We start from the raw sequence: 12,395 nt of genomic DNA on the forward strand, positions 1-12,395 counted from the left end.
ACCTCATCCATATCAAGTGACTCAGTGGCACTGAAACCTGCTAAATGAGGTCAATATTAATCATGGCAACTGTATTACAGCCATTATTGAACCACAGTGAACAGCAGAATGTAAGGGTGGTTCTTGACCATCATTTCAGGGTGGGTGTTGAACTGTATAGAAATACCTCAGCAATCTGAGAACTCTCAAAGGTAGGTCTGTTAGTCATGCATAACTAAAATATTACTGGAACGTGATATGCCAGTTACGTAACCCTGGTTGAAGTAGTTAATGCTGGTGGATCTTGTCCTGTTTGCATTATGCATTATGGCAGACAGGCTTCGGGAATGCTCTCATTTCATTGAGTTCAAGTGGCACCCTTTCTGTGTTTTAACGTCTACAGATCAAGACTACTCTTGCAATCCGTAGTGTGCCATGCTTAGCAGTGTGCTTTCTTTCTTAGGAGTGCCTGAAATAGTACAGCTTGAACTGGATGGCATCTTAGATCGCAGAAAATATGTTCATCTCTTTGTTCATTTTAGCCTCTGGGCCCTGTGCACAGTTACTCGGTTCTAGGAGTTGGGAACATGAGTGTTCCCAAGAGGCTCCTTCGTCAGTATTTAGCTGCCAATTTGTTTTCCAGCCTTAGACAGTTTTCTATAATTTTGTCTGTTAGGAGAAGGAAGCCAAGGATCAGTAGTCCTGCCAGCATTTTATATATTAACATCATAAAGCAAAAATACCACCTGTAGTAATGTTTCTGTTTGTATCAGAGTCAACTTCAAAGATAAAGTCTAGCTTATTCTTTTACAGTGTTGAGCTGGTTGTTCTTCAGTGATTCTTGTAAATACGAGCACACACACACACACACACACAACCTCAATATAGTAAAAGAGATTTTTGGTCTGGTTATTTTTATTCATTATATTTCTTTCTTTGTTTCTTTTTGTTGTTACTGTTTTTGTTTTTCAAGACAGGGTTTCTCTGTGTAGCCCTGGCTGTCCTGAATCTCACTCTGGTTGGCCTCAAACTCACAGAGATCCACCTGCCTCTGCCTCCTAGTGTGGAGACTAAAGGCGTGTGCCCTCCTCATTCATGTACCACTCTGCTCATTCATTTATTTTTTAAAGGGATTCAATTCAAGCTTGTTGGTATGATTAAATATATTAAAAATCCATTAAATAATATCAATATGGTTATTTTCTGACTGTATTTTTCTTATTGGCAGTGTATTTGGGGAATGTTTGTTTCTTTTCTCTTTCTTTCTTTCTATTTATTTATTTATTTATTTATTTACTTATTTGTGATACTGAGGATCAAATCCAGAGCCTTGTACATGCTATACATGTATTCTACCATTTATCTACACCCCTAGACCTTTTCAGTTTTTCTTGTGATAGGGTGTTACTAATTTGTCTGTGCTGGGCTTGAACTTGTGATCCTGACTCAGCCTCTGCAATGGATGAGATTACAAGGGTTTTTAAAGCCAGCATCACCGGGTGGTGGTTCTCTGTGAGTTCGAGGCCAGCCTGGTCTACAAAGCAAGTTCCAGGACAGGCTCCAAACCTACACAGAGAAACCCTGTCTCAAAGAACCAAAAAAAAAAAAAAAAAAAAAAAAAAAGCCAGCCTCAAGACATAAGCTTAGTCTCAACTGTTTGAGAGGCTGAGGCAGGAGGATTTCAGGGTCTTTCTGGATACAGAGTGAGTTCAAAGATGGCCTGCATAAATTATCAAGACCCTGACTTGAACAGTAAGAAAGGGCTAGGAGCAGGTGTGGCTCAGTGGTAGTGTTTGACTTGTGGGTAGGAATCTCTGTTGAGTCCTCAGTACTGGAAAAGAAAAAATAAACCTACATTTTTAACTTGATATTGTGCTCTTTCCAACTTGATGTATGATTATCCATCACTAGAAAATTCCAATCTAGCTGGGCCGGTGATGGCGCACGCCTTTAATCCCAGCACTTGGGAGGCAGAGGCAGGTGGATCTCTGTGAGTTTGAGGCCAGCCTGGTCTACACAGTGAGTTCCAGGAAAGGCACAAAGCTACACAGAGAAACCCTGTCTTGAAAAACCAAAAAAAAAAAGAAAAGAAAAGAAAATTCCAATCTAATTATGAGTATTTCCAAGTATTTCACCTGATACATCTGGTTTAACCTTCCGCTTATTTTCATCGAGCAACTGAGACAGGAAAGAAGGAGGAAAATTTCAGACTCAACTCTAGAGTGAGTCCCCTACCCCGTGAAGGTAGTGTGGAATGTCAGGATGGTTTTCTGATTGTCCAGCATTTATAATATATGAAAGAATAGATAAAGAAATGGAAAGATCATCCCCACATGTATGCACCTTTAAAAATAAGCACTGTTGACATTTTCTGTTTGCTTGGAGTTCTGCTTCTGTTGTTATTGTTTTAGTTAACAGACTGATGGCTTCATGACGAAACATGATGACATTATGACACATACATACACTGTCCATTGCTCTCATTCTCCCCCTCCGTCGCTATCCGCTACTTCTCCCCACTGCCGCCACTGTTCCAATGTTAGTCTCCTTTTGCTTTTATCACACACACACACACACACACACACACACACAAGTGTGTATATGTATATGAGTATAAATGTATGTACATTGTATATTTTAATACGTGTACTAACAGGTACATTTATATGTACATAAGCATATGCACAACCTTATATATGTAGACATAATGCTATGTATATATGAACTTCAAATGTTTTAACTTCACATTGAATAACAAGTTTCACGTATCACTACTGTATAGCATGTTTGTTTGTTTCTTTTGCAGCGCTTGGGCTCAAACAAGTCCACGGCCTCAGGAACATGAGGCAAGCCCTCTCCCACTGAGCAATGTCCCCAGTCTGCTCAGCATCTTATGTTCAATGACTGAGTAGTACTTCCCTTCACAGTCCTGAGTAATTCATTCCGCTGTTGCCCATCTAATGAACGTTTGGGTGGCTGTGCAGCAGACGTTGTAAAAAGCACACAGCTGACAGCGGGAGGCATGGCTGTGAGAGAGTGTACTTGGCCGTGGTGTGGACGGTGACTGGCATCCGTGCCAAGGGGACCCATTCGTGGAAGACAGAGGGAAGAAAAACTGACCTTAGTTCCCAGCTGTCGGAACGAAAGGACAGAAAGGGCTATAAAAACTCCCGAGAGCTTCGAGGATAAAACCTACAGTGTTAAGAGCAGGCACAGGCCGCTCTGCCCAGGACAGCCAGCTGTGAGGTTTATCCTTTAAAAATCAAAACGAAATCCCCTCTGCTAGTGATAGGACCTGCAGCCAACTTGAAAGGCATTCTGGAGCGAGCAGATGGTGACTTGGATTTATGAGATTTGGTGGTAAGACAAGGAAGTGAGGATGTATGTGTAAGGGGAGGGCCAGGGGCAGTGGCATGCTGGTGCCCACTAGTTCACGCTCCCAGACGCCTCCTTCCAACAAAGTAGATCCCCAACGTAGAGCTGCTTGGAAACAGAACACAGTTTTTGTGGGCGGCCCATCTCGTTGGCCTGAAAATTATTATTGAGGAAATAGCCTTTGCTTTTCAGAACTTTCAAGGGTCTGGTTTACTCAGGGGAGGAAAAAATCTTTTTCAGGCAGCCTCTGATGGAGCTGAGTCAAATGGCCAAGAGGATGAGAACGGTGGTGGGAAGTCGGGGACACAGGACGTGGAGCGGTCCTCAGCAGGTCTGTCTCATGGCATGCTGGTTTTCAGGTAAAACCTGGTAACTTGGGATAGAATCCTGCCGGTTTCTCCTCCTAAACGGCAGGGGCTCGTCAGGCTCTGTGGTGGTGCTGCCACCTAGAGGCTCTGGGGAGAAGTTCTCACTATGGCATTAACGTTGCTATTATAAAAATAGGAACTCAGGCTTTGGGTTTTAGGGTTTTTGTTTGTTTTTTGTACTCTGATATTTTATTTCCTAAAAGCATGTCTTCATGCTTATTAAAAATACCTGATTCCTTTATAGAAATAATTCAAACACTTGAGTTGCCTTAGTCGCTTTGTAGTCCCTGTTGATAAACATCAAGTCGTGGAGAAAGTGTTCATCAAGGACAACAGCTCACACAGCAAGGGAAAGTTAGCTTATCACCCAGTCACACGGACAGACGGGTCTGTGGACATTCCGCCCCACTGTCGTTAAATATTTGGTGTCACGTGGTTCTCAGATGTGAATCGTGACTGCTCAGAACAGTCTTAGATAGTTGGGCAGTTTGATGGGAATCCTGCCATCCCAGACCCTTTGCTGTGTATCCCAGCTTGTCCCCAGGAGGGAGGACTCTGATGAAATGGCCACAGCGACTTTGAAGGAAAGTGATCCTCTGTATGGTTTCCTTTTTCTTCCCTCCAGAGCCACGGCATTTCACCACAACTGTGACCCGATGCAGCCCGACCGTGGCCTTTGTGGAGTTTTCCTCCAGCCCGCAGAGGAAGGATGAGGTACCAGAAGAACAAGACCAGAAGAAGCCAGAAAATGACATGAGCGGGAAGGTGGAGTTGGTGCTGTCACAGAAGGTGAGGTCACGGCAGAGCGCAGGATTCAATCCACAGGTTAACATGGCTTCTGGGGCAGCCAGCAGTCCTGAGGACTGGCCTTCTCACCTGACCTTTTCCCTGTCTTCAATCTGTATTTCTTTCTCAAAACTACACTGCATGTTCATCATTAAATATTACAAACACACACACACACACAAACACACACACACACACACACACACCCATACGTTGTAAAGAGATACCATGACCAAGGCAACTTAAAAGAAAGCATTTAATTGGGGGCTTGCTTACAGTTTCAGAGGATGAGTCCATTTTCGTCATGGTGGGAAGTGTGTCGTCAGACAGGCAGGCATGGTGCTGGAGCAGTAGCTAAGAGCTTGTATCTGATCCACAAGCAGGAAGCAGAGGGAGATAGACAGACAGACAGACACAGGGAGAGACTGGGCCTGGTGTGGGCTTTTGAAACCTCAAAGCCTGCCCTAAGTGACACACCTCCTCCAATAAGGCCACAACTCCTAATCTTTCCCTAAATCATTCCACATACTAAGGAAAAAGCGTTCAAATATATGAGCCTGTAGGGGCCATTCTCATTCAAACCATCAATGTCTATAGAGAAAGAGAGAAAGGGAAATACAGACATTTGCATTATGATTATGTCAAATACCATAGTATCTATAAACACATTTGTTAAATGTAGAAACAATAGAATGAGCGAGGGGTGTTCTGTATTTTCAGCATTTACAATTTTCATGTAATTTTCAAGATGCTTACTTTTATTTAAACGTGATCATGTTGTAGAATCCTTTTAAAGTTAGGCTTTCACTTGCTGTGAATGGACTTGCTGGTTTGTTTTTTTAATGTGACATCTTACTAAATATTCTCTTTCCATTGTGTACCTACTTCTTAGCAATGGTATGTCTGATACCCCTGGATTTGAATATCAAGAAACTTAGCATGCCATGGGCTTTGAAATCTTGCTCTTAATTAAATGTAGTTCATATTTAGAGTCTTATTTATATTAATTTGGTTTGTTTTTAAATGCCAGATCTAAAAACTCTTCACATTTGTCTCAGTTGTTGATTTCTAAAGAATTTTAAAACTAAAGAGTGTATTCCAGACCAGATAGACACTCTGGAACATGGCCCTGACCTCTGTAAAAGCTCCTAGAGAATCCTCATGACCACCAAGGGGGACCACGCTATGTATGGTAGTCAAATTATTTATATCAGTGTTACACCATTAAAAATCAACCTAACTACAGATTTGACCTTAAAGTGAAAATTGTACCACTTAGTTCCATTTCATACATCATTTCCTCAGGCACATTAACTGGGCACCTACGATGTGCCAGGTACCGTACTAGACACTGGATGTTTGATAGGGAACAGTACACAACACCTAGCCTCACAGAGCTGTCCTTGGAAGAGCCTCTAAAATGCCTATAATCTGATGTGAGTATTTCAGACCTCAGCTAGTCCCCTTTTGTTTTGTTTTGTTTTGTTTTGTTTTGTTTTGTTTTGTTTTGTTTTGAGATGAGGTTTCTCTGTGTAGCTTTGCGCCTTTCCTGGAACTCGCTTTGTAGACCAGGCTATTCCCCGTTTTTATACAGAGAGAATTACTGAGCTGTCTGGAGAGCAGAGGAAAGTTGAATCGCGGGTCTCACAGCAGAGAGGGACAGGCAGGGTTTTTGTCTTTGCCAGCTGTACCTTATCTCCCGTGTGTTTGTAATCATGATTTACTTATTACTCCAAACTCAGCACTTCACGTAATGCTAACCTGAAAAGAAAACCTTGTGACATTCCTGGAATTTAGGACTAACCAAACACAATGACTGCCGTAACTTAGTGTATTCCTGGCTAATGCTCGCCTGGGTCCCCTCATCAGTGTGAACCTTCTTTAGAGTGCCAGTTTCTTGTCCCACTACTGTGGGTAAACACACTCGCGCACGCGCACACATGCATACACACGCGCGCACACACACACACGCACACATGCACACACACACACACACACACACACACACACACACACGCTCAGGTTCTCAGACTGTTTATCTGTTTTGTTTTTCCGTCATGAACCTTTTGTCTATTTAGTAAACACGCGTCTCAGAATCCTATTTTTAAAGCATAAAATACCCAGAATTCCCAGATTATCCTTGGTATCAAATGCTACTGCGTCCACAGCTCTAAAACTCTGTGCTGTCAACTGCAGGTTCGGAAGCTCTGATGGTTGGTTAGCAAAAGGAACAATGGCCTCTAGGGCAACACTTTGCCCACCCGCCCTCTCTGTGGCCCCCTCCCCCTGCTCTCTTGGTCTTAGATAATGGTGAGCACCATGCTTGCGACAGCTTTTGATTTTTCTGATTTCACGTGGGGATGTTACCTTTGTAAAAGCAAAGCGCCAGGCTGACACTTCTGGGGTGTTTAACTCTTTGGTTCGCGACCAGTTCTTCCCTGAAGCTCCTTCTTTTCAGTCTGCACCACGCAGGAAGTAGGGTCTGTGAGCTTAAAACTGGAGGGTCGTGAGGCCTAGGGAGGTGGCTGGGTGGTTAAGAGCACTGAGCTCAGTCCCCAGCACCCACATCAGATGGGTCACAGCCAACCATAATTCCATCTCTGGGAGACCCAGTACCTCTGGCTTCTGTGGGTATCTGTTGCACTCACAGGCACATACCATCACACACACACACACACACACACACACACACACACACAGAGTTATAAGTAAAAATAAGTATTTAGGAAAGTAAAAGACAGCATGCTGTGAACTTTGGCAAAACCAGACCTCAAGTATCTGCTCTACGTTGAATGCTGAAGTCTGTACAGCTAGCTGGTTGACCACAGCAACGCTGACCAAAGTGACTGATTATATTTTCTTCAAGATGCTCCTGGGACTGAATGTATTCTTAATAAAGAGAGGTACAACAGAGAAGAAATAAACATTGCACAGCCTGAGGTCACTGGCTGTCACACTAAGCATGGAGGGCAGCTACCAGCCAGAGATGAAATCAGAGTTCAGTCCCGTGAGAAGCAGAAAGAACCTAACCACATACAGCTGCACTCTACATTCAGATTCAGAAGTCTGGCTGTCCTCTGGGGCACTGTGGAAATGTTCATCAGTCTGTCTCTAGCAACAATAAGATAGCAAGAGGGCGCTCCACTAAGGGGAAGAAAAAAATACAATTAAAGAGCAGTGATATGAAAGAATCCTAGAGCGAAAATGACAATTGTTAAAGCCTATAATTTTAGAACTATTCACCATAAGGACAAGTGATCTAATGTGCCTCAAAAACTGTAAGGACACCCCTGTGCTGGCACTGTGTGATACTAGCTGTTGTTATGGGTAATGCATCTTTGTCAATGGGCAATGGTACGTATGTTGCATAACTTTGTAGGAGGGTAGAATACTGTCTTCAGAATAATGTCCATTAAACGTGGATTACTATGATGCTTAGCCTTACAGCAAAGATGGTCTTAATCATCTTCTGTGGAATATTTCATCTTCAGCTGACAAGCTCAGCAGGATGTAATACCGAGAGCTGAAGCCTTGAGTGGTGATGCACACCTTTAATCCCAGCACTCAGAAGGCAGAGCCAGGTAGATCGTTCAAGGCTAGCCTGACTTACAGAGCAAGTTACAGCCAGGGCTTCATAGTAAGACCCTGTCCCCCCAAAAAGAGAAGGAAGTGTGGGGGCTCCAAATGTCTTCTCAGGTTGAAGAAAGGGGGTCACCACATTTTTGTGCCCTTGTGTAATTTCTAGGAAAAATCAGCCACTCTATTGATTCAGAAAAGTGTGATAAGTCATTAGGGAAGGAAAAATTCTATTGTAAAATTAAATGTTTTTGCTTACCGGCTTGTTTAAATAGTCAGAGTGTAACAATGATCTGTGAGGTAAGTGCTGGACAGTCTTTCTAATGTGTGTGTCTCCTGCTGTGGTCCAGGTGGTAAAGCCAAAATCCCCAGAACCAGAAGCAACCTTGACGTTTCCATTTCTCGACAAAATGCCTGAAACCAACGAACTGCATTTGCCAAATCTCAGTTCTCAAGGTAAGGGTGCTCTCTTAGATCTTTATAGTCTGCCGGGCCCCCCTGTGGGAAAACGCACTTCATATGGAAAGCAGGTGGCAGCCTTCATGGGACGTTCCTGGAGCCATAGTCTCCGCCAGAGTTTGCGAATGGAGAATTTCAGATTGGAAAGCTGGGATGCATTTTCTCTTTGACAACAGGACCCTGGCCATGAAGCCCACCTTGTCAGCTAGGCATTATGGGTACATCAGAGCCTGACTAGGTACTGAGACCTTCCAACTTGTTTTGTCTTGGCTCCAAAACATGACAAAATAATTAAAAATAAAAACTCAAGTTGTTTTTCAAAAAGTTTATCTCTTAATATTGTATAAACTTTATTATTAATTCCAGTCTTTATAAAAATATTCATTTTATTTAGTATAAACTTTGGGGAAGGTGAAAATTTTTTGTTCTATAATAAGTCTTGGGTGTACACAATAATTAGTGTAGTTACTCATTCAACATTTTACTCTTTTAAAAAATTCTTCATGGCCAGGCGGTGGTGGTGCATGCCTCTAATCCCAGCACTCGGGAGGCAGAGGCAGGTGGACCTCTGAGTTCAAGGCCAGCCTGGTCTACAGAGCAAGTTTCAGGATAGCCAAGGTGATAGAGAGAAACACTATCTCAAAACAACACAAACAAAATTCTTCATAATAAGAAAATTTAGAGAGATGGCTCAGAGGTTAAGAGCACTTGCTGCTCTTCCAGAGGTCCTGAGTTCAATTCCCAGCAACCACCTGGTGGCTTACAACCATCTTTAAGGAGATCTGGTGCTCTCCTCTGGCTTGTAGGCAGAACACTTGAATGCATAATAAATAAATAAATCTTTTTTTTAAAAAAAAAGGAAAATTTAATATTTTCAAAAATGAAAAGTAAAATGCATGAAACATTTAAAGATACATCTTAAGTATGTGTGTAATCATACATACACACTAAAGACAGGTTTTAATATGTTTAACACATAACATACTTCGGGATGCATTTCAATGTGTTTTGTGTATTTGCTGTATTTTAATGTTTGATGTAATGTAGGGAGAGGTAGCGTTGAGGAACGTGGGAGTTAAGGATCAGTGGAGGTCTTAGAATTGTGTTGGCTCCCACTATGTGGACCATCTGTGAGTTCTGAACTCACCCTTTTATTCTTTAAGAACTCAACTTTATGCCCTTTATCCTCATGGGAAACCCCAGTGCCCACGCCCCATGAAGGCCCTCAGGAATGTGGACTGGGGAACATGGCATTCCAAGAATGCTGCCATCCCTGGGCATTATTCCTCCAAGTGGAGAGACTTAGACTGCACCAATGCAAATCCTCTAGGTTGGAAACAGCTGCCGGGGAGGTAGGATCATAAGGCCCCACGTGCCTCTTTGTTGACATTTTTCTCCAGTATTTTATAGATCTGATCTGTCAGAGACGATGCTATGACATCATTATTCGTGGTTTATCATCATTTTTCTTTTAAAGCGTGAGAAACTATTTGGGGTCACCATTAACACCATCTGAGTTGGTCTCCATTAACTTTTGTTGGTCATTTGGGGAGCCATATACAAAACAAGGAGCATTTGGTAGGAAACTAATTAGTGGTACACATACTAATGGTATGTACCTCTTAACATAGAGGCAAATTCAGTACCACCTCCAAAGCATTTGACACAAATCTTTCAGCGTTACAGTCCTGAAAATAATTAATAAAAATAAAACTCACATCTGGGTCAACCAGTTGGCCCTATTTAGACATTGTAATTTCTAGCACTTTATAACTATGTAAATAAGAAATATAGTTAGGATAAACATGTAAGCCTTATGAATTAGTCTTGATGGCTTATATTTATATTTTTCATCCCCCCATTAAACACAAGGCATTCTGGTGTTGAGAAACTGCTATTGAAGTAAGGAACTTTACTTCAGGCTTTGTCCAAGTTGAATAATTTAAAAAATAAAAATTCATGGCATTGGAGTCTTTCAAAGGTCATTCTTCAAGGGAGAACTGGATTTGGCAGGCGCTTGTTCTGTTGTGACATGAGGATCATGAACTCCGTGACTTTTAAGTGTAGCGTTGGAGATAGAACAGCTGGGTTTAAATTCTCGCTCATAGAGTTCTTCGCTGCATAGTTTTCCCCTTTCGGTTTTCCTGTGGGCTTAACTATCACCCGTCCAGTAGAAATAACCATACACTGGCTTTTAAGAGAATTGGATTTAGTGATTATAAAATTATAGCAGTAAGGGTGGGAGTATGGAGTCAAGTGCCTGGAAGAAATAATAAACTCTTCTGGAATGCTTTCCAAAAAAAAAAGAGAGAGAGAGAGGAGGAGGAGGAGGAGGAGGAGGAGGAGGAGGAGGAGGAGGAGGAGGAGGAGAAACAGGAGGAGGAGGAGGAAAACTAAAGCATTAACAGGACAGCGACACAGCTTGAAGCAATAGTTCTCAAACCTGAGTGTGTGCCCGAGCCTGCAGGACTGGGGCCAAACCCTCAGGGTCTGGTTCTGTAGATCTGGCCAGAGGCTCCGTCTGTACTTTAGCAAGACCACATATCCAGGTGATGTGGCAGCCCAGGAATCCCAACCTGGAAGCCACTGACTTGAAGTATTTATTTAAATGGTGCCTCAGAGACATTGCTAATGGATAGACTCCACAGAGTACAGAGTACAGGTCTTCCTGGAAGCCAGAGGCCTCTAATAATGTAGCCTTTGAAGACATGATTGTCTTTGGAGTGTGGTGGGAGAAGTCCTGGGTTATGACCCAGATATGAGAATTTGGTACACACTGAAGTGGCTAGCATAAATTCCAGCATCAGTCCAAAGGAACCAGAAGCCCTGGGGCCACACCTCATAAATTCTCTCTCCCCCAGAAATTGGGGTCTTCCCAAATTCTTTAAAGTCATCTATTTATAGATGCTCACTGCAGATCTGCCTGTCAACCCAAATAAGATTCCACAGGCGCCCCCAGGCACACGCATGCACATCAGTACAGTCTTTCAACACTGTGGAAACATTCATAAAATACAGTTAAAGCTGACAGACTGCCTTGATCCAACTCTCTGGAAACAGTCAAGTTATGCTAAAGTTATGTTTCTGTAAAACACGGGCTTGGACGTGCAGTGTCCGTTGCTCTGAGAACGCAGGTCTCAGAGCCAATGTGTAAGGTGCAAGTGTTTGCCAGGAGTTCTGTCTGCTTGGTGCACCACAGGCTGTCACAGACGTGTACCTGTCTGTATGTGGCCAGCCACATCATCGCACCTTCATCAGGTGGGATGTGGGTAGCATCACGATTCCACCACACGTCTCCACCGCCCTCTTACACTTTCCTAAAGTTGCTTCTGCACAGCATACTGCTGCGTCATCATAACCTTTAACCCTTCTACCATCTCCCCACTAAGTATGGGCCTGAAAACCTGCACTCAGCACCCACAACAACAGGAACACAGACTGCCCGGTTCTACCGCCCATGGTCCGTAGGGTCAGGTTTGACGTGTATTCCTGTGAGCGGTCTTATGTTAGAGTCGTTCAGTCCCCGGCTCGACTCCGGCTGACCCTTCTTTGACAGGTGGGGGTGTGTCCTCAGCTCTCACCCGGTTTCATGGATTTCTGTTTATTCTGTCTTTCGCCATCTGATCTAGAGGTGCCTAGCAGTGCCAGTGTCCCGCTGAGAGTTCAGAACTCTTGGCGACGGTCCCAGTTTTTCTCCCGGTCAGGTAAACGACATACTGGGTCGCTGCCTTTCTTTTGTGTAAAAATCCATGTTGGGGCAACCGGTGGTATCTGTCACTGTCTTCATCTCCGACTTCACATACTTGAGAGAAGAAAGGTGCTTGCTGGTGACACACAGTTAGCAATGAGCTT

The 12,395-nt window shown here is 43.2% G+C and overlaps 1 protein-coding gene across 1 annotated transcript in view; it reads left to right on the plus strand.

Moving 5' to 3' along the window:
• Limch1 (LIM and calponin homology domains 1) overlaps positions 1-12,395 on the plus strand; it is an 89,036-nt gene that overhangs the window by 51,804 nt on the left and 24,837 nt on the right. The window contains exons 16-18 of the mRNA XM_059275937.1: positions 3,595-3,685; positions 4,348-4,511; positions 8,435-8,540. Of these exons, the coding sequence (XP_059131920.1) occupies positions 3,595-3,685; positions 4,348-4,511; positions 8,435-8,540 (361 nt within the window). The remainder of the gene's footprint in view (positions 1-3,594; positions 3,686-4,347; positions 4,512-8,434; positions 8,541-12,395) is intronic.

This window comes from Peromyscus eremicus, chromosome 10 (assembly GCF_949786415.1).
Source record: "Peromyscus eremicus chromosome 10, PerEre_H2_v1, whole genome shotgun sequence".
Lineage (NCBI taxonomy): Eukaryota > Metazoa > Chordata > Mammalia > Rodentia > Cricetidae > Peromyscus > Peromyscus eremicus.